This window comes from Carlito syrichta, unplaced genomic scaffold (genome assembly GCF_000164805.1).
Source record: "Carlito syrichta isolate Samal-C Ts95f unplaced genomic scaffold, Tarsius_syrichta-2.0.1 Scaffold303208, whole genome shotgun sequence".
NCBI classification, from domain to species: domain Eukaryota; kingdom Metazoa; phylum Chordata; class Mammalia; order Primates; family Tarsiidae; genus Carlito; species Carlito syrichta.
In genome coordinates, this window is record NW_007247304.1 from 493,320 (window position 1) to 515,252 (window position 21,933).

Consider the following 21,933-nt stretch of genomic DNA (forward strand, 5'->3'; position numbering starts at 1 on the left):
ACTGGGCTTAGCTAGCATCACCTCCACAAGGCTGTTGATATTTGCACATGGCAGTATGTAGTGTGCAGAGCCAATTGTGAGAATTTCTAGAATTTTGGAAGCCGGTTGTTGAACACAGCCATTATTAAATATCAAATGATATTAATCCAGATTAAATTTTATTATAACAAAGGTAGTATATACTCAAAATTGTTAGTTCCTAATTAGCTTATTATACTACTTTCCATGTAATTGAGTTGATTTATATCTATTGAAACTCTATGGTGGAAATACTAAATAATCTGAGAATCTCTTCCAATATCTACACTGATTGCTTCAAAGGGACAATGTAAGAAATATTTATATTATGTAAACCAATAAGTTCAACACATTGGGACTTTTTCCTCCTCTATATTTTGGAGAGTAGGTAATAAACATTTACCAGCACACCATTGATGTGGTATAATTTAAGATGGAAAAAAATCATGCTTTAGGAAATGTACTATTAAAACTTGTCTGAAGGAGTCATGACATATTCTGAGCCTGGAGAGGGCATTTTTCAATGTGACAAACTGATGTTTGCACTAATTCAGAAACAGAAAACTAAATAATGCTTGGTCAGACAAAGGGGCAAAAAGACATGGGGCCAATAAAGAGACATGTCCCTAAGGTCCTAAAATGGTCAGAGGGTCTCAGTAGTGAAGAATATCTTCATTGGCAAGACACAAACAAGGACATGAAGGTCAATTTTGGGCCTCCCTGTCCCCAAATAACCATTTTTATTATTAACAAAATCATGTTATAACTGGTCTTATTTGTGCTTTGAAAGAATCAGTCACCTAGGTTTTAAGAACAGTTAGAGAGTGCCTAGCCTAGCTGTGTAGTGACTGGAGTCCTACGAAGCAGAGGATGGGGTGTTGGAAGCAAGAGAGTATGACCAGAGTGGCAAGAATATGGATCTTATTCCAAATTTTAGGTGAGTTATATGTAAAAGAGAAGCATTCACATAATCATAAGCTGTTGAGACTGATATCTGTATACATTCATATAAATGTTTAATTTTTCTGTATGTATCCCATACAAATGATTTATTTTGATATATTTATATTTATGCATTCATATATGTAATTATTTTCAAAAAATAATTCATCCAATGCATGATGAGTTTGAGGACTGAGATGAGCTAAGCAAGTCTATTATGAAGGAATTTTTAAAAATTCTGCCACCTGACAGTGAGGTTAAATACTGCTAAGAAATAAATATCCTTAGTCACTTTCTAAAAGCAGGGCTTATATATGCTATATAATCTATATTATATCTACTATGTAATGCTATATACGTATAGTATTTCATATATATAGGTATTTGACAAAAGAAGTTGATTGAGAGGAACTCATCACATATGATGGAAAGAAATATGAATTTGAAAAATTACTCAAAAAGTGAAATAATGCATTTTCATTTCAAGGAACTAAAGGACAAGGGAACTAAGCCAGCAAGCAGGCTGTGCTTGCTCCTTGTAATGTTATCAAGGTAAAATGAATTCCTAAAGTGAATTTCAGTCAACCTGGAAAGTGTGAGGTGCCAGTTCTCACTTTCTCATTAACAGAATCAGAAAGGCAGCAGTGCTGGCTCTGATCTCACAACATTCTTTTAAAAAACACATTTCTGTTAATATTTTGTTTAGAATAATTGCATTCAAATTCATGTGTGACTTTTAGTTCTTTTGTTTTTGTTGTATTAAACCAGGTTAATAAAAAATCTATTTTATGTCTTTCCAAAATGCTATCTTTTAGATTCAAAAGGATTCATTTGTCTTTTTAAACATTTCTCACATATCTCTATTTCCCTAATTTAGGCTTTATTTTAAAGTATCTCTTATTTTGTTTTGGTTTGAGTCAGAGTCTTCCTCTGTTGCCCAGGCTAGAGTACAGTGCCACAATTACGGTTCATCATAGCCTGATATCTCCTGGGCTCAAGTAATCCTACCCGAGTAGCTGGTACTACAGGTGTGCACCACCACACCTGGCTAGCTTATTTTATTTATTTATTTATTTATTTATTTATTTATGGTAGAGCCAGTGTCACTATTTTGCCCAGTTGGTCTCGAACTCCTGACTCAAGCAATCCTTTTGCCTTGGCCTCCCAAAGCATTGGAATTACAGACAGAAACCATCACACCTGACCTATTTTAAATATTTTAAAAACAGTGTGCATGATTTTATCCCATATATACATATATGTAATACTAAATGTCTGTACGCATTTAATACACAAATTGAAACCGTACTGAAATAATTGTGGGTTTGCATTTCTTGCTACTTTTTATTAACATTACTACAGAAATCCAAACTTGGAGAGTGCATCTGTTTTATGTAACTATTTTAATTTTAATGAGAAACAAACTGCTGATATAATAAATCAGGTTTAATTCTTCTATGTTTTGAATATTACTTCTTTTTACTTGAAGAAATCTAGCTATATAAGACACAAAGTGCCTTATTAGTTAGGGGTGAGCAGTTATTGAGGTGTATAAGATTCATTAAAAGAAAGATAAAGTTTTAAAATTGATCATTTTAATACAGGCAGGACATCTGATTTAACAAATGACTAGTTCTGGATTGTGTTTGTGAATATAGTGCTATCTATGAATTTACCTATTATCCTAGTCCCAATCTGGCATTAAACTGGGATTTGGTTCTAGAAAGCAATCGAGAATAAGTGGTGCAGCTGGCGTAATCTAAGGAAAGATTGTAGGAGCTGAAGCATCTAAGGTTTTCACTTTTCAGTGTCTTGATGAGATAAAGCTATGAGAGTCTATATTCAGGTTATTAAAACACACTTGGATGGTAGGAACATAATAAAACGTCAATAACTGTATCACTCAAATATAACTGTCACATCGTCTACAAATATTTCTGTCCACATATGGTCAATTCATATAAAAATCATAACTGGAGGGTCCTTTATTTATTTGTCATGAGAAATTTCCCCCACGTTGGCGCATACCAACTCATTTATTGCTCATAATAACACTATAAAGTTGATAATAGCACCTCTCGGCCAAAAAACTATGTATGATCTCTCAGGCGGGAGTACAGGTATTTACAAAGGACTCACCTGGCAGTCCTTAGGGAGAAAATTGCTCCCTTCATGCCAGATGTTGCAAAGCCAATGATTTGTGGTCTCTAATAGGAGTTGCCGTCAAGGACTCAAGGTTCCCTGAACAGGCAGGCTCTTGGCATATCTACCTCCAAGTCCAGGCACTCTATTCAGAGATCTCTTTATCAAAGGCCATTGACAGAGCTGCTTTTGCTGAAATGCCCTCACGAGAAGGAGATAGGGGACTCAGGAGACACTTTTTCTCCACTCTGACAGAGTACTCAGTACTGTTCCTTCCTGCTTTCCTCCTTCCAGCCCCTAGGACCATAAAACTTTTAGAGCTTTGGTTTGGGGCTACTTCTGCAGAGAGGCAATTCTCCAGGTCTGTGCCCATCCATTTGACACACCTGACAGGGGTTCACGGGGAAAAATGAGATAGTGGATGAGTGAGTGCTTTCTCTAGATTAGCTTTCGCTTATATTATTGCAGTAAGTGATTCCAAGCTTGTCTGTTACCCTCATTTTAGCTCTCATCTCAGCTCCACTCTTGACACTCTTCTCCTTCACACGTTCATAGATGAGGAAATGGAGGTACTGAGGGCATAAATGACTTGCTCAAGGTCAAACAGCTTGTAAGCAGCCGTGTGCGGCTTCAGGCAAACCAGTTTGGCTCCCAAAGTCATTATCTTGACGATACAATCTTCTCTGTTGGAAAAGATCACTGTTTCTCTATTTTGCCATACTAATGTTCTTATACATTCCCATTTGACCAATTTTTCGAAGGCAATTTATTTACATCATTCTGAGATTCTTGTGCTGATGGGGGTTGTTATTATAGTATTCCAAGTATATGAAACATTATTCACTATTTTTTTCATTTTGAAGCATTAGTTTATTAAGTCCTATTGATGCACCCATCTAAGAGTGTTAGAATGTTTACAAGTTTTGACAGGGATGTATGAGAAGAAAGATCTCCTCAGGAGGGTGAAGAGATCCATGAACCCTCCTGAAGTTTGGACAGAAATGTCTCAAGCACATTTTGAATAATACAACTTGGCTATAATTATTCTTGAATCATATTGCTTTTGGGGAGTAGTATTTTTTAATTGTTTTTATAGATACTCCAGGTCTTTTCTTCATGATTTTAATTATAGCCTAAGTAAATTTTAATTAAAAGCCAGGTTGCTCTTAGAAAGACATTGCTTTTGTGCATTAAGAGTTAGTGCTGTACACAAAATGTATACTAAGAAATACTTTGCCAAATGCTGCTTAAGAATAAACTATTCTAAAATTCATTATATCACAGTTGTGTGATTTTTAGATATTCACAACTATTACACAAATTAGTCTCTTTATTTAAAGATCAAAGGAAAAGTGATCATATATCTTATCTTATAATTATTATAAATACAATATAATATTAATAGAACATAACTGGAATATGGTAGTATTATAACATATACTGGGAGGACCAAATATATATATATACATATATGTATAATACATATACATGTATATATATTGTATATTTCAGGAGATGTTATCCATGTATTACTTTTGAAATTTAATTATAGTAGCAATGTGTAATTACAGAAGTCAAGTATAACTTGTATTCATCTTTTTTATTGGTATATATTGAATATTACAATCTTATCACAAAATCTTTCCTTTCTTAAAATGTGTATACATTTTTGCACCCTCTGTAAAAGTATAAATTAAATTAAGCACATAGTTACATGTTGTCACCTTTACTTGACAAAGACTAAAAGTGGATAAGCTACCTGTCTCTGGATTGCAACTTACTTCACTTTCCTTCTTTGATATATATAACTTAGATTCATCTGTTTTGTTTTGTTTTTTTCTATTTATGAAATGCTGTGGTTTGAATGTTTTTGTCTCCTTCAAAACTCATCCTGAAATTTAAACCCCAATGCAAGAGTTTTGGAAGATGAGTCTAATGGGAAGTGCTTGGTCCCAAATGTATTAAAGTTGCTATTAAAAACAGCTTGTAGGAATTGGTTTACTTTCTCTGCTCTCCAGAGGACGCAACATTCAAGGCACCATCTTGGAAGCAGAGACAAGGTTTTTACCAGGAACCAGATTAGATGCTAGCACCTTGATCTTGGACTTCTGAGCCTTTAGAATCGTGAAGAAATACATTTTTGTTCTCTATCAATTACCCAGTCTGAGATATTCCATTAGTAGCTCAAACAGATTAAGACATAAATTTATCTAATTCATTTATTTATTCATTCAGTAAATATCTACTATCCATCTATTATGTACCACAACAGAGTATAAAATGATGAATTAGGCCTTATCCACAAGGTACTTCAATTTTAAAATGTAAGACAAAATGCCAAGTTTCATCTCAGATCACTATGAAGTCACATGGGAAAAGTTGCCGAATATAGCCTGAAGAAGAGAATACATCTTAGAAGAGATGACACCTGATAAATGTCTTAAGGTATGACTAAAATTTAATCTGTTCATTGGGTAGTACAAAGAAAGAAACTGTAACAGTCCATAAAGTTGAGAAATAGGAATTTGCTAAAAACTTTAAATCATTTTGTTTTGTTTAGACTTGATCTTCTACTAGTCAATCACAGTGGTAAGATTTTTAGACAGAGTCATGGTTAGAGTCCACTAAATAGAGCTCTTGCAGGTGTTTTGTTAGATTAATTTATCAGAACTGTAAGCAAGGAGAGTAATTAAATGCACATGCTCTTAACTAGGAGGCCTCGGATCCCTAAAAGGGTTGTAGATAGAATTTAGGAGATCCTGGAACTTAAATGGGAAAACATTATATTATTTATTCTAATTAATTTCTTATTAAAATTGATGACTATCGATTACAAATGTAAGGACCAACCCACAGTAGTATTATCAATACCAGCCACACTATAACCAACAGAAACCATAGATATAATTGTGTTATTTTCCAGTTGCTATAGCCATCTTAAATACTATTTATTTATTCATTCATAACTGTGGTTAAAAAAAGATAACATAAAACTTACCATCTTAGCTACTTTAAAGTGTATATTCAGTAATATTAAGTATAATCATGTTGTTGTGCAACAGGTCTCCAGAAAACGTTTAATCTTGCAAAACTGAAACGTTATATTCATTAGACAGTCACCCTTCATTTAGACCTCACCTCAGCCCTTAGCAACCATCATTCTACATTCTGTTTCTGTGAGTTTGACTACTTTAGATATTTCACATAAGTGGATTCAATAGTATTTGTGTGTGTGTGTGTGTGTGTGTGTGTGTGTGTGTGTGACTGGCTTATTTCCTTTAACATGATATCCTCAAGATGTATGCATGTTGTAGCATGTGGCTAGTCTTACTTCCTTTTTAAAGCTGAATAATGTTTCATTACATTTATATACCACATCTGGTTTATTCATTCATCTGTCAATGGACATTGGGTTGCTTCTACCTCTTTGCTATTGTGAATAATGCTGTGATGAGCATGGATGTACACATATCTCTTTGAGTCCTTGATTTCAATTCTTTGGGATATATATCCAGGAGTCAGATTGCTAAGTCATATAATAATGCTATTTTTAATTTTTGAAAAGCCACCATACGAAGTTCCAATATTGTCGCACCATTTTATTCTCCCACCAATAAAGGTTCCAAATTCTCCATCCTCACCAACATGTGTTATTTTCCATTTTTTAATAATATCCGTATTAATTGGTGGGATGTGCTACCTCATTGTGGTTTTGATTTGCACTTCTCTAATAGTTAGTAATGTTGAACATCTTTTTATATGCTCACTGGCCATTTGTATATCATATTGCTATAAATGCCTATTTGAATCCTTTGCTCACATTTTTTTTTAGATTAGAAAATATAGTTTAATGGGCAACCCCTTCGGGTCCCCTCCCACTGTGGAAGCTTTTCTGACCTCTTAATAAATCCTGCTTTCTGAAAAAAGAAAGAAAGAAAGAAAGAAAATATAGTTTATTTAGAAAGTAAATTAGTGAGAAAGAGGGGATTCACCTTCCCAAGGGAGGGGAGTGTGTCAAAGCTTAAGGAAACATGGCTTGGTCATAGCTCAAAGAGCACACAGCCACACCATAGCTTACTTCACTCACGTTTTAATCGGGTTAATAATTTTGTTGTTGTTGAGTTGTGGGAGTTCTATATATACTTTCAATATAAGTTCCTTATCAAATATGTGATTTACAGATATTTTCTCCCATTCTGTAGGTTGCCTGTTAATACCGTTGTTTGTGCCCTTTGAGCTACAGATGTTTTTAACTTTGGATGCAGTCTCAGTTTTCTAATTTTGCTTTTGTTGCCAATACTTTTGGTGTTACAGTCACAACTTTATTGCAAAATTCAGAGTCATGACGTTTCCCCCTCTATTTTCTTTCAGAAGTTTTATAGTTTTGGGTCTTATATTCAGATCTTTCATTCATTTTTAGTTCATTTTTGTATATGGTGTATGATAAAGGTCAAACGTCAATCTTTTGCATATGGATATCTAATTTTTCCAACACCATTTATTGAATAAACTGACCTTTTAATAATATTATTTACATAAATCACTCCTTCAACATTACATTAGATATTACCTAAACTCAAAGATGCATATTGTTATATTATGTATTTATTTTTAACCATGTTCATAAATGCATTTCAGAATAATTTATTTTATTTGTAGCACATTCCAATTCATTTTGTGCATTACTGACATTTATGCATTGATGACTTTAGGAATTTATTTAATGCCTATGTGTTCATTTAAAAATATAGGGAGAGATCAGCAGGCTTTCTCAGGATGTCACAGGTTTTCATGACCTCAGAAAATTTTAAGATATCAGTGATTTCTTTTGTTCAGTAACTCAGGAACAGATGAAGTCTGGCACTAGGACAATCATAATAACAAATATGTAAGATAGAGAAATGGGCAAAAGTCAGCATGACTAAGTGATTAACTAAATGCCAAGAGCCAACTAGAAAGTTAAGACAATGCTGACCATCAAATTTTAACTTGTTCACAATAGCAAGAACCTGGAAGCAACCATGCTGTCCATCAAAAGAGGACTGGATTCAAAAAATGTGGTACATATACACGATGGAATACTACGCAGCCATAAAAAAGAACAAAATCATGAATTTTGCAGCAACCTGGATGGAACTAGAGTCTATAATACTGAGTGACCTCTCACAGAAACAAAGATCTGAGTATCACATGTTCTCACTCATAGTGGACCTTGAACATCCAACATAATACTATAAGAGAATGACTGACAGTGGTGGGAAACTATGGGGGAGAGGGGAAGGGAGATGGGATTAATGGTAGTAAATATCTTTCTGGGGATGGGGAGATACCTCTTATCAACAAGGGTGCCTGAATGAAGCATATTTGTATACCTAACCCTTAACTGTACCCCACAATATCATAATAAAAAATATTGACTATAAAAAAAAAAAGTATTTTCAAAAAGGAAAAAAAATTTAACTTGGGTGACTGCTTGGTTGGTGGTATGTAATTTTAGGAGTCTGCAATCTGGAGGTTGCATTTAAAATCATAAGAGTGTCCAAAGTGAGGACCAAACTTCACCTGTACAATTACCACTTGTATATCTAATCCTGAATTATACCTCACATACTTAAAAATAATAAATAAATAAAATTAAATAATAAGATAAAATAATGAGAGTGCCTGAGATCATCCAGAGAGAGAAGATAGCAAAATACATTGACTCAGAATAAAGCCATAGGAAACTAATATTCAAAGAATAGTCAATTCATTATTATTAGCTATGGTGACATGCAATACATATAATATGTCAGGAAATAGAACTACATGTAAGTAATAAAACTTTGGCAATTGATCAGTGGTTAATTTGTAAAAGACTATTGGTTCTGACTCTACACTGCATTTATAATTTTTGCACCTGCAATTATTTACATGCAAAAAATAAAAAAAAAGTACAGCCACAGTTGCCTAATTATAGGCACAATCATCCAAATTTGTTCTCAAAAAGAATAGCACAAAGAGATACCATCTGTGAAAGTGCAGCAAACCCCTCAGACCTTTCCTGCTCCAAATTCTATAGGACTGGTGGGCACATTTCCCTTTTGGCTTCTGTCTCAGGCTTTGTTCTTGCCTCATCTTAGGAATGCATTACAAACGATCTGATGAGCAGAGGGTTGACAGGCCTTTCCTCTTATCCAACCAGTATGTCCTCCTATGCCCCCATTCTAATATGTACCACAGTATAGGTACCTGAAAACAGAAACAGTTACACACCATTTGCCTTCCTGGCATGAGCAGATTCTTTTTTTGTTTTTTGTTTTTTGCACATGTATTTTTACAAGGTAGGTAACTTGAATGCTGTGAAGACAAAATCTCATACAAGTTTCTGCTTAAAGGTAACAAGAAAATTATTTTACTCTACTTTAAAAAAAAAGTTTTAGCCATGTATTAAAAACACAACTGTCAGTTTTTATCAAATATATTCATATTTCTCTATTATATTATTAGGGACATCATGAAATTTAATAGTTGTACCTTAGAGTTTGATCTTCCATAAAAATGTCATAACACAATCAGTACTATACAAAGTAATTATTGAACTATGTGGAGACAGCTATGATTTCAGGTGGGAAATATGTAATAAGAGATGAGAAATATAAAACCCGAGTTAGCGCTTGATAAAGATTCTGTTCTCATACAAATGTCAGTGATAATAAATGTGGGGATAGCATAACCTGCTTTATGAAAATGAAACAGATTCCAGATAGAATAATTTTCAAAGGTTTTCATTATAGTTCAAATATTGTTTGCTTATCATTTAATCATATCAAACACATTAAATCAGATACATTACTCGTGGTAGAAACAATATGCATTTTAAGAATGGAAAATTCCATAGTTCATTAGACTAATGACTAAAATCAGAATGTAACATGTTTCTTCTATATAAAATCTATATTTCTCCACTCTATAGTATTAGCAGTTGTCATAAAGTATTGTCATGAGGCCATTAGGTACAAATGAAAGCTTAAGGATTCTAAAATGCCCACAATTTTTTTAAAAATTACATTGAATAGGAAGGCACATTTTTGTTTTACTCCCTTTGTCTCAGTGGTGTGTGAGTTATGAAGAGTTGAAGCAGTAGTTAGACACCAGCCTTATGTTTATGGACAGTGGAGAGCATGTTTGGACATTGGAAATATGATGAAGTAATTTAGATTGAGTAAAGATGAACATGTGAAAAAAATGAGAATTTGAGAAGAGGAAACATCATTCCAAAAGAGAACTAATTAGAAGTAAAAGGTTGGTCAGGCATTTGTTCTCTCATATATAACTGAACATTTCAATGAATACAATCAAAGTTCAAAATATTATTAATGGCACAATAAGCATAAGTCATTCATCTTTACATAGGGTAGAAGAACATTTTGCATGTTAAAAAGTATGATGCTACTCACATCCTGAGCTACCATTTGTTGACACCAGGGTCAAGTTGGAAGGCCATGGATTCCGAACAATATCTTGCCAATGAATGGTGTCTGCATAACAAAGGAATTTGTTCTGGTCTACATAGACTCCACCATTTAGGATTTCTGCATTAAAAACAGACAAACAAATTTATTATCAAACTGCTTGTTGATGAAAAGGTAGTCAATAAAAATGACTTTCTCTTAAACTATTTTCAATGTTAGAGTCACCTTGCTAATAGCCAGGATATTTTAAACAATATTTTTCATTAAGCCATATACAGTAATTGCAGAAATTTGAAAAGAGTATAAGTTCAAAAGTAAAAACAAACAAACAAAAAACTCATGTTTCTACCTCAGAGAGAAACTCTCCTAACTTAATTTTGGTATAGATAGCACCAATTTCTTCTGTTTTTCTCCCTGAAATCAGAATAATATTATATATAACATTTTATAACCTGCTAGGTTTGCTGAACATTATATAGTGAGTATTTAATGGCAATTAATTATTATTCCATATTATTTCAATAGGAATATGATATGCCATAGTATAAATTATATAGTAATTAATCTCCTCTTATTGGTCATTTAACTTATTTTCTGTGATTAGTCTTTAAAATAAATTTCCAAAGCTTTGTCCTTCCTTATGAGTGATCTATAACAGAAACAAAAAATTGAATATCATGTGTTCATACTCATAAGCAGACCTTGAAAAATTATCATAATACTATAAGAAAGGGATCGGTAGTTTTTGAAAACTGCCAGGGGAGGGGGTCACACCTCATTAACAAGGGCATCGACATAAGAACACTTGTATACCTAACCCTGAAGTGTACCCCACACCTTTAAAATAATAAAAAATAAAATTAAAAAAATTTCCACAAATGATATTTAAGATTCATAGAATGTGAACATTTTTAAGACTTTTGGTACAAGTTGTCAAATTACCCTTAAGAAAGATTGTTTCAATCAATGTCACCTTGACTGGAATCAGTAGGCAAGTTATTAGCATAAAGTAGAAGCAAAACTTATTGCCTCAATCACGCAAATATTCTTTGTCATCTCAAATGAAATCAATAGAATTGCCAATTATCCTTTAAGAATAATGCAAAGAAAGATATAATGAAAACCCTATGGTTCATTAGAACAAGGGCATGGTTGTGGGATAAAATGCACTCATGTCATTTCTTAATTGATTATTTATTTTGTAACATTGGCCTTAATTAGTTAATCTGTCCCCCATAAACAGTGACTGACCACATGCATGGATTCTCTTTCAGAGCTTTACATTATCCAGAAAAAAAAGTGAGATATACTCTCTGAAAAGACTATTATTATTTGAAGAAACTCAAGAGAAATACAAAATAGTACCTTCCTGCCCAATATCTGCCTTATTTTCCCCCTCCTGTCCAATACAAAAACAATTTAAGAGAAGTCATGCGTCAGTCCATAAAGTGTTCAGCAAGTAACAAAAATCCAACTAACAGTGGTGTATTGAGATCAATTATTTTTCTCATATAATAAGAAACCTAAAGGAGGCAGTTCCAGATACGAATTCAGCTGTTCCACAGTGCTCATTGTCTGTTTTGCCATCCTCAGTGTGTTGGTTTTATCAGTTCCAGGAACAAGATGGATGCTGCATCTAAAGCCGTCAGTTCTGATTTGCAGGCAGGATGAAGACAGGAGAGCAAGTATAAGACTTTTTTCTAAGGAAGCTCTGACTTTCTATTTGGGAAGAGATGCTCTTTTCTAGGATTGTGTCTGCATTTTCTTGGCCATGAAAACGTCCCATAGCTACCCCAACTGCAAGAGAGACTTAGTAAGTAACTATTTAAGTGGAGATAGTTTGCTACTTAAACAAAATTCAAACTATCAGGGATGCTATTGAGGAGGAAGAGGAACATGGATATTGGGAAGGCAACCAACTCTGTCTCCCATGGTATCCTTGAGAAAATCATCTCTTTTGCATAGTACTCTAGGTTAAAATTTTAAGAGTCACCTTTAACCAAAGAGGGAGATAGTGAATGTTAGGAACACGTGACACTGCTAGAAGAGAATTTGTGGAAGTGAGATTGGTGGCCGAAGTGAATGACTGCATCACATGAATAAACTCCTCCGGACTAATGTTGGTACTGCAGAGTTTTCCACATTTAAAATCCCTCCTATGTTCATTATCAGTCCTTTCACTATTGGTTCCATTTTCTCAGATGAGGAGGAAAAAGAAATTAGATCATCTTTCTGTTTCTAAAACCCAGTTCATTATTTTCATGATCTAACTATGTATCAAAGCAGAAGGGAGTTGTAAGACATAAGAGAGATTGTGAAAATGGATTTCTACATTAATGTTTGGCATTAAGTTTCTGTACAAGAAATGTGACTTTCTCATACTAATAGCTTTCTCATGAGACATTAGGTGATGCTCTTCTGCTCTAAGAATAATTCTCCATTAGGCGACAAAGAAGGGAGATTTTGACTGCTATCCAGGAAATTAAGGTTATTTTTTTAGTCTCCATTTAGAAAATTTCTACTTAAAAAAAAAAAAGTGAGAAGGTGATAGCCCGAACACTGTGGAAAGTCTGTGTTTTTTCAGGCATCACATTTTAATTCACATAGTTCCTGCAAAGAAACACAGTATCCATCTCCAATTTCCTATCCAAAATGTTTCAAATACAATCAGATTATATTATACTGAATAATAATCTTATCAAATCCCCTGTTTCAACAATATCAATCTACTGTGAAAGTTGACATCTGTTTCTTAGAAATATTCTGTTCAAGAGCTTGGTTTATACTTGGAAAAGGGATTTAGAATGGAGATAATAATAAGTCAAGTATAAGCTTACATGTTGAAATTTCAAATTAAGACACAATCATGATCAATCTTGTATCATCTCCAATTCAAAACTCAGCATCTGCTAGCTATTCTGGTCAGGAGGCACTATACAGATTTTTAGCATATAATGATGGTTACATTATTTGTGTGTGTGCACTTTCCCTTAAATTTTTCTCTTTTTTCTCCATTATGTTTGATATAGACCCTATTCTGCTATTGAATGTCAAAAATCCCATAGTCAGAGGACGTAGTTATTCACTGGCATTTATAGGAGAGTTTTAATGTAAACTTTGTCTTACATTTTCTTTTGAAAATGTAAATGTGTATCAGAAAATAATGCTACAATTGCAATTATACACTTTTAAGTTTCAATTGATTTTATAGCTTTATACAATTTTAAAAATATTAATTTAATATATTTTGTGAGAAAATATTCAGTAAGATGTATTTGTGAACTAAGAAAATTTGGGGGACTAAATACAGACCTGTAAGAAAGTTCTTAGAGACACAAATCACTTAATTGTCAAAAGGAATACCTAATGTTTCTGCCATGGTTAACTACAAAGACTTGACTACATTTTTAGACAAGAAAGCAGGACAAGGATCGGCAAAAGAGAAAACTTGTGAAGATGTTAACCAATAAAATACCACAAAAATGTCTGGCTGTATTTAGATCTAACGTTAGTAACACACAAGAATAGCAAAGTTTTCCACAAGTTTAATTAGAGATTTATTGGAAGGAATCATCTGTGTTACACTAACACTTTTCCTGCAACTAAAGTGACTAATACATACATTTTAAGACTAGGACAAAACAAAAACCCAATTTATAATCTAAGAAAGCTAGGCAAATGAAGCACAAATTTAACTGATACCCAAACAAACATGCAAAAAGTCTGGAAAATGGCAGAGACTAAAAAGTGTTGAGTAAGTGAATAAGCTCAAGGTAATCTCATTCCACTGTATTTCGTTCCATTGTGGAAAATATATCAGAATAAATTAAGAGAGACACAGGTACATTCTTGGTCATTTAATCAATTGGTAGAAAAAGACTGCTCTGAGTTTTCTTATCATATTATATAAAAATATTTCCAGCAAGTTCATAAAACAGAAGTCACTTTGTAATAAATGTCACAGTTAAATATAGTAAGATATATTTGAAATGACATCTGTGGAAAAAAGTATCATTTCATTCCTAAAAAATCCAGTGAACACTTAAATGCGTTTGTGTCTCAAACATTTCCTACTAGATTGATGCATACAAGTCAAGTTAAAGATGTCATGAATCTTTTTGTATTCAGATTAAATAAATTGTAATTCACACTGCTCTTCAATATGTTGCATTTTACTTATATATAGCACACAATTTGTAACTGAAATGTCATTAGACTAAGCTCCATGAAGGCAAGAAATATTGTTCAGTACTGTTTATCTATAACATCAAACCTTGAGCAACAGTTAGACAATGAATACTTGTTAGATTTAACTAGAAAAAAAGTACCATGGATTTTGCCACCAACATTAACAAGTCAGTTTCTGTTGTATTTCTTAATTTTAAAATATATTCTGACCAAAGCAAAGTAAGAAGGAAAGTTACATTTTCCCATGAACACACTATAGAGCACCTTATCTGGTTCTATGTTTCCTTGAGTGATGGGCAATTACTGCTTTGTTCAAAGCTGCATCCCCAGTTTCTAGTATTATGCAAGACACATGGAGATACACGACACATATTTGATTAGGTAAAAATCTATATGTAATATCTTGAGCATAAGAAAAATTAAAAACATTTATATATATACATATATACTTCTGTGGCTAGTGAGTTTATAAACTGAAAGGGAAGTAACTTTTTTCATATAAAGTGCTTATAACTGATAACTTACACAATTACTGCAGTATATTTGATATTTATAAGGCATTTTTATCCTCAAACCTATTTTGTGCACCAAACAATTATTAGTTACTGGGTAAATAATAGTGATTTTTATCTATCCCAGTCAGACCAAATTCCCCCAAACCTGTGCAAGTTATTTACTTAGCATATGCTCTAGAGAAATCTGAAAGCATGTTTTTATATTGAACGGTATCTACTTGATATTTTCCTTAAATAATTTTTTGGAAAAGTGTGAAGTGCCAATATGATATTTCAAAGAGGACCACAAAGGTGGTCACTATACCATTTCTTTCCTTGATTTTCTTGTGCTTGAGCCTAATAAAGAATGTTTGTATTATTTAAGTGACTTCTTTTGTACTCTTCATTTTTTGTTAAATCTAATTATTATACTGAGTTTGGATATGAGTGTCCATTAACAGAATCACTAACATTTTGCAAATATATTCTCTCAAAAGAAAATGTGGTAAAATAATGAATCGTGGCTGTTTTCTCTGCTGTGTAAAAAATAGTCTAACTGTGATGTGACATCTCTGCTGAAAATACAGAATAATGTAATCTCCTTACTTGGTTTAAGAAGTCCAAAAAATTGCTTTGACCCCATGCACAATTTTATGAGTAAGACTGAAAGTCTTTCTCTTTTTTCAAAATAAAATTTATAAATTTAAATGCAGTTAGCCATGTTTTACTTTAGTTTATATAACTGATATTAACAATAAACATTTTCTGTTTACTCAAAAATCTACCAACCATAATGACATAAGAAAGATCTGAAAAACAGGAATGAAATATTTAACCTCAATCCCTGATTGCGTATCTAAATGTCTTGCTTTGCAGGGGTGCATCTACAGGTCAACCTCAGCATTAAAATGATAATGCAAGTAAGTAAATATTACAAATCTTGCATTTGTCTAGTTACAGTGAGGACATCTAAATAATGCATATATTATCAGACTTCTATTACCAATCTAAGCCAAAAGGCCCAATCGAGAAGCCAAAATCCAAAGTGATAAGGTCCATTTTCAAATGAAACTACAGGAAACAGTTACAGAACTTTCTCAGACATAAAGCAATGTATGTTCCTCACTGTCATCACCTTAAGCCACACAAGTCTGTTGGCAGATAACGATACAAAAGTAATATAGCTCACATCATCCACCTGTGATACTTAATACATCATCTCTGGAATGGACTTGGTCCAGAGATTCCCGTGTCTTCCCCAAACACAGATCTTTCAGCTGGGAGCACAATGAATTGCTGCTACCCCACTGGGTCAGTCCTCAAGGTTCATTATTAATAAGCTGAGACTCTAAAGGCTAATGAGAACCGGGTGCTTGAGGAGACAACGGCTCATTCATCATCAATCAAGCTTTGAAGTTTTTATACAGATGATTTAAGGAGAGTTGAAGTGTGCAAAATTGAAATGTCACATTTGTATTGGGAGGGGGTAGAGGGTGATAATGTAAATGAGTGATGTAACCTTCTGTATTTCAGCTCGATGATCAGAGTCAAAAGCTCACGGATGCGGACACCGATGGTTAGGAAGTAACAGCGGATAGTTTTTCCATTAGAGTAAAGCAATTTCAAGAAGAAATTATTAGATCTCCTGTCTGAAAATCAGCTTAAGAGAGAAAATAATAGCAAAAATATCTTGATTTCAATGGAATGAAACTCAGTAATGCTTGCCACAATGTTCTGACTTATGAATATACACTTGGGGGGCCATGAGAATTCTTAGCTTTCATTATGCTTCTGCTTAGGTCCTGGCTTCTGTAAGACTTCTACTATGACAACCTAGTTCATAGAGGTGACCCCTTCCTCTGTCTCCTATAACCCTTAAACCCTAGACCACTCAAGTGACACAGTGTCACCCTCCTATTTATTCTTTTGTGGGTTTGTCTTCCCTATCTTATTGTAGGTCCCCCAAGGATAAGATGTAGATTTCTCGGTGTTCCTCGTGACAAAGAATGCGTCAAGCCCTAGTAGAATTTCAAATGTAGTTGATGATTATGATGGTAATAATACCGGTAGAACATGAGCAACATTCATAAAAAGTTATTAGTTGCTTAAAGACAGCATGATATTAGTAATATGGACTAGATGCTTGCATTAAAATCATATTAGATATTAGATAAATTTATTGTGACCTTAATGTGTTATTTCTGTCCATAAGTGAAGTAGAAATCCATTTAAATACATTGATATTCTCTTGAAAATATTTAAAAATAATTTTTAACTTGCAACATGTTTAAATTATGAATATAGGCTGTTCTCCTCCAAATTGTACTCTTGTCTCATTATATAATCCCATATGTGTGTCAACATGTTTACATTTTATTTCTAATATTTTTTCCCGGCTTGTACTCCGTGTGTATTTTTATTTCTGTTAAAATAACAATAACATTCTGCAAAAGTCACCTATACTAAAAATTTGAGATTTATCATTAACTTATTTATTTCTATATTTAATCAGTCATTATGCCTTAGAGAAAATTCCTCATAGTGTCTCCATGAGGAATATCCATAAATATTCCTTATTTCAAGTTCTAGTATCTCATTCCCCAGTTAACTTTTCTTAGACTTCTAATATATCCTCTCCATGAATCCATCTTGCATTTTAAAAGTCTTAATATAGGATGCACTATAGGTAGGTTTATAGATATTCTATAGGTAGGTATATACAGAAGTGTGTGGTGGGGTGGAGAGAGAGAGAGACAAAGAAAGACTCAGAGAGATATTGATTCTCCACGGGCCTTTGAAGTGTAAAGGCAATAGTAGTGAATCTAGTTAACTGAATAAAACCAAGGGCAAAAAACAGTCTTCAACTTGCTGTATGCATGACCTTGTCCACTCTTATGAAGCTCAGTTTGCTCAGCTCTGTAATGGGGGTATTGTACTTGCAGTCTCTGTCACACAGTTGTTGGTTCTATCACATATTATACTTGATAACTATTTAAATAGATGTTTACTGCCTCTTATGAGCAAGGGTTATGCTTCTTCTATGTATTAATGTTAATATTGTATTACTCAGCATTAGATTAGGTTGTAGCTTAAAGATGATAGTTTTTTGTTTTTCTTTTAAAGGTCTGGTTATGTTATTCAAGGCTCTTATATTAAAAAATCGCAATCATTAGAGCCTAGATTTCTTTTTGTTGTTGTTTCTCCATCTTTGATACAAGGGGAATTTCCAACTGGCAAGAGCCATGCAAAAGATGGAAGGAATCATGAAGAAAGAAAGAACAGAGGTTGACTACATGTTGTCTTTTAATGAAGTAACCTGCCACAACCCAATCCTACTGATATACTATTGGTCAGAATTCAGTCAAAGACCCATAGCCAGCTGCAAAGATGGCGGGGAATCAAATCAGAGTCTTTGTTCTGGGTGGTCCTATGGTTAGCTAAACTTCAGACACCATTTCAAAATTAGAAAGTGGTAATAGATATATGAGAGACAACTGGAAGTCACTGTCATATTGACTCAAAAGAAAATTTGCACATTCTAGATATTTGTAAAATATAAATCTTGTGATTTGAGCAAATACAAAGATTTTAAAAATTCCATTGAAGTATAATATGCATACACAGATAGGTGTACATGACAGGCAAATAGCATTTACAAACTGAACACACTTATGAAAGCAGCACTCAGATGAAGAAATAGAACATATCAACACCACAAATGCCTGTCTCATAATTTCTTCCTCATGTCACTCTGTCTGAACCTTATCCTGACTTTGGGCGAGATTACTTTTGCCTATTTTTGTATTTTACATAAATAAAATCATACCATATGTACTATTTTCTATCTGGCTCCTTTTGCTCAACATTATGTTTGTGAAGTTCATCAACATTGTTCACTTTCATTGCTGTATGATATTGCATACTTTGTTAATTCTACATTGATGGGCATTCGGGTACTTTCTACATTTGGGCTATTATAAATAGTACTGCCAAGAATATCCTAGCATTTGCCTTTTGGCGATCAAATGCACATATTTATGTTGTGTGCCTACCTAGAAGTGGTATTTGCTTGGCATGTTAACTATTATTTTTCCAAAGTAATTTTACCAATTTATATGCCCATTCTTGCTGTATGAGAGATCCAGTTGCTTCTTAGCCCCGACAACTTTTCTTTGCTTTGTTCTATTTCATTGTAGTCATACTTGTAAAGTACTGGCACTGGTGTGTAGGGATGTCACTTTAATTTGCACTTCCCCTTATGACTAATGAAGTTGAGTCTCTTAAATGCTGTCTTTGAAGGGTAATTTTTAAAGGCAAGAGGTTTATTTCTGTTTACTTGAAGAAGGGTCTTACTGCATGTAAAACATTTAGAAAAGCACTGTTAAAAACGTGATCTCTATTTGAAGTTTTTGGTAAACAATTGAGTAAAATAATTTATCAGATATAATCCTCATAACTTAAACAGATTTAGTTTTGGTTGAAGGATTGGCTTAATGTTTTTTAAATGGCACTTTAGAATATCTTAGAAAAATTATATTGATAATTATGAAATAAAGAGTAAAATATGAATTTGAGAAGATGGATGAAAACATTCACATTAGGTGAATATCTCATTGAAAATGGGAATGAACACAACCAAATATATATAAAGAGAAAAAAGAAGAAATCTGATGTCTTCTTGCTGTTAAAATAAAATATTCCTTTACAGAAAGCTCAAGTATTTTTATTTCCCTATCTACTAAAAAGCCCTCATTACAGACAACAATCCTCTTAAATAACTGCTCCAAGTTTCAGAAAATGTAATTGCTTCAGTGGAACAAATCAGTAGAGTTCAATGTTTTCATTACCAATAAGGAGGAAAGTCATATTAGTACCCAGAAGTGATTTGTCCTTTTTATTTACAGGCTTTAATACAATAAGCCTGGGATATGCTGCAAGGTCACTTTCAAATATCTCACCTACTATATTAGTTTGTATAGTTTTAATAACTCGTCTCCCAATGTGTGATTTCTGCACTCCTACTTTTTTAGAGTATTTCAAAAAAGAATGATTTTTTTCCTGATGGCAGTAATAATAAATAAAATTGCTATGCATGCCTGTTGCTTGCATGTTAAGACTTGCAAATAAAAGATAAAACAAGAGAAGGAATAATGATTTAATCTTGTAGAAATGATTATATGATTTTCAAATACATCAAGATTTTTAAAAGGCTATATTTGAGAATATTAAAATATAAATATGCAATTTGTGGGTCTGGATGTTTCACTTAAAATGCCTAGAATGTTCATTTTAAAGACAATACATAAGGACAACACCATATAAAATAAATTTTAAAAGTCATAAAATATGAAATTAAAGAATTTATAAAATAAATCTTCTTTTGATCACAAAGAAGCCAATACTGGAACACTTTTAAAACCCACGATAAGTAGGACCGAATTAATTTCTTTTGAATATGGAGTTTTAATCTGGAGAAAATCAGGAGGAAATAATTGACTAGAAGTAGTCATCATTATAGAAAGCACTAGTTGTCAAAATATAACATATCAGGTACCATGGCAAAATAAAAGGAGAAACAGCTTTTGAGATTGGTTTTATACAGTTTCAAATTAGTATGCATTACATATAATAAATGGACACATTTTAAGCTTTATGCTTTTCACATAACACCTGTATACCATGTTTGCATGTCTGCATCAAGTAGCTACCACACAGATAAAGACTCAAATAGTTCTATCACTCCAGAAAGTCTTCCTTGCTTTGTCCCAGACTGTAGCCTGAAAGTCACTATGCTGACTTCTACCACCACAGATTAGTTTTGTCTGTTTATTAAGTTCCTAGAAATGGACTCAAATAATATGCATTCTTTTTTCTTACCTTCTTTTACCCAAAATAATGTTTTTGAGATTTATGTGTATAGTTGCCTGAATTAGCAGTTTGTTCACTTTTATTGTTTTGTACTATTTTGTTGTATGAATATAACACAATATGTTTATAACATTAGTTATAATGTTCATTAGTTCATATTTGAAGCACATCTTTGCTAATTTTACTATGTGATTGCAGGTAAGTTCGTTTAGGTTTCTTTGTATAGTCTATATAATAGGAATAATAATATTTACTTGGTTCTGTTACAGTGAGAATTACAGGTTATGTACATAAAATTCTTAGTATACACTAGGTGATCTAAAAATACTATTTCAAAATAGGTGATTAATATAGTTCAGGGCCTCCTTTCTCTAAACTATTTTAAAATTTATGCACATTGGTTGAAGTACGAATTTTGAGGGAGAAGAGATGACCAAATTAAAACCCTTGAGAGTCATAGGAAATCTTCATTATGTTTGGTTTAGTACCTAGCATGATACAATGTTAGAGCTAGATAGATTGAGCAAAAATATTAACAAATAAATTTCTGTTTGTTAATAGAAAATTAGGTTTGTCTATATTTTATATGGTAAATTGTTCCTAAGGACAAGATCATAAATTCTATAACTTATTGTTTCTGGATATTTAGTTGAGTTAAACCTTTGTCATTGCTTCTCATTTCTGTAATTACATTCTGCACAGCATTTAGAGCTGCTAGATTCCCCTCTGTTCAGTTCACAAGCCACAAAACCTCCACTGACAATCTCCAAGTCTTTACCTCTGCTGTCACAACTGCTGTGCTTCCAAAAAAAAAATAGGGTAAATTC

The 21,933-nt window shown here is 33.0% G+C and overlaps 1 protein-coding gene across 4 annotated transcripts in view; it reads right to left on the bottom strand.

Annotated features, from left to right (window-relative positions):
- The window catches only part of ERBB4 (erb-b2 receptor tyrosine kinase 4), a 750,739-nt gene that overhangs the window by 406,468 nt on the left and 322,338 nt on the right, over positions 1–21,933 (bottom strand). For all 4 annotated transcript variants that reach the window (XM_008058078.2, XM_021712356.1, XM_021712357.1 and 1 more), the window contains exon 3: positions 10,542–10,676. In XM_008058078.2, coding sequence (XP_008056269.2) covers positions 10,542–10,676 — 135 coding nt within the window. The remainder of the gene's footprint in view (positions 1–10,541; positions 10,677–21,933) is intronic.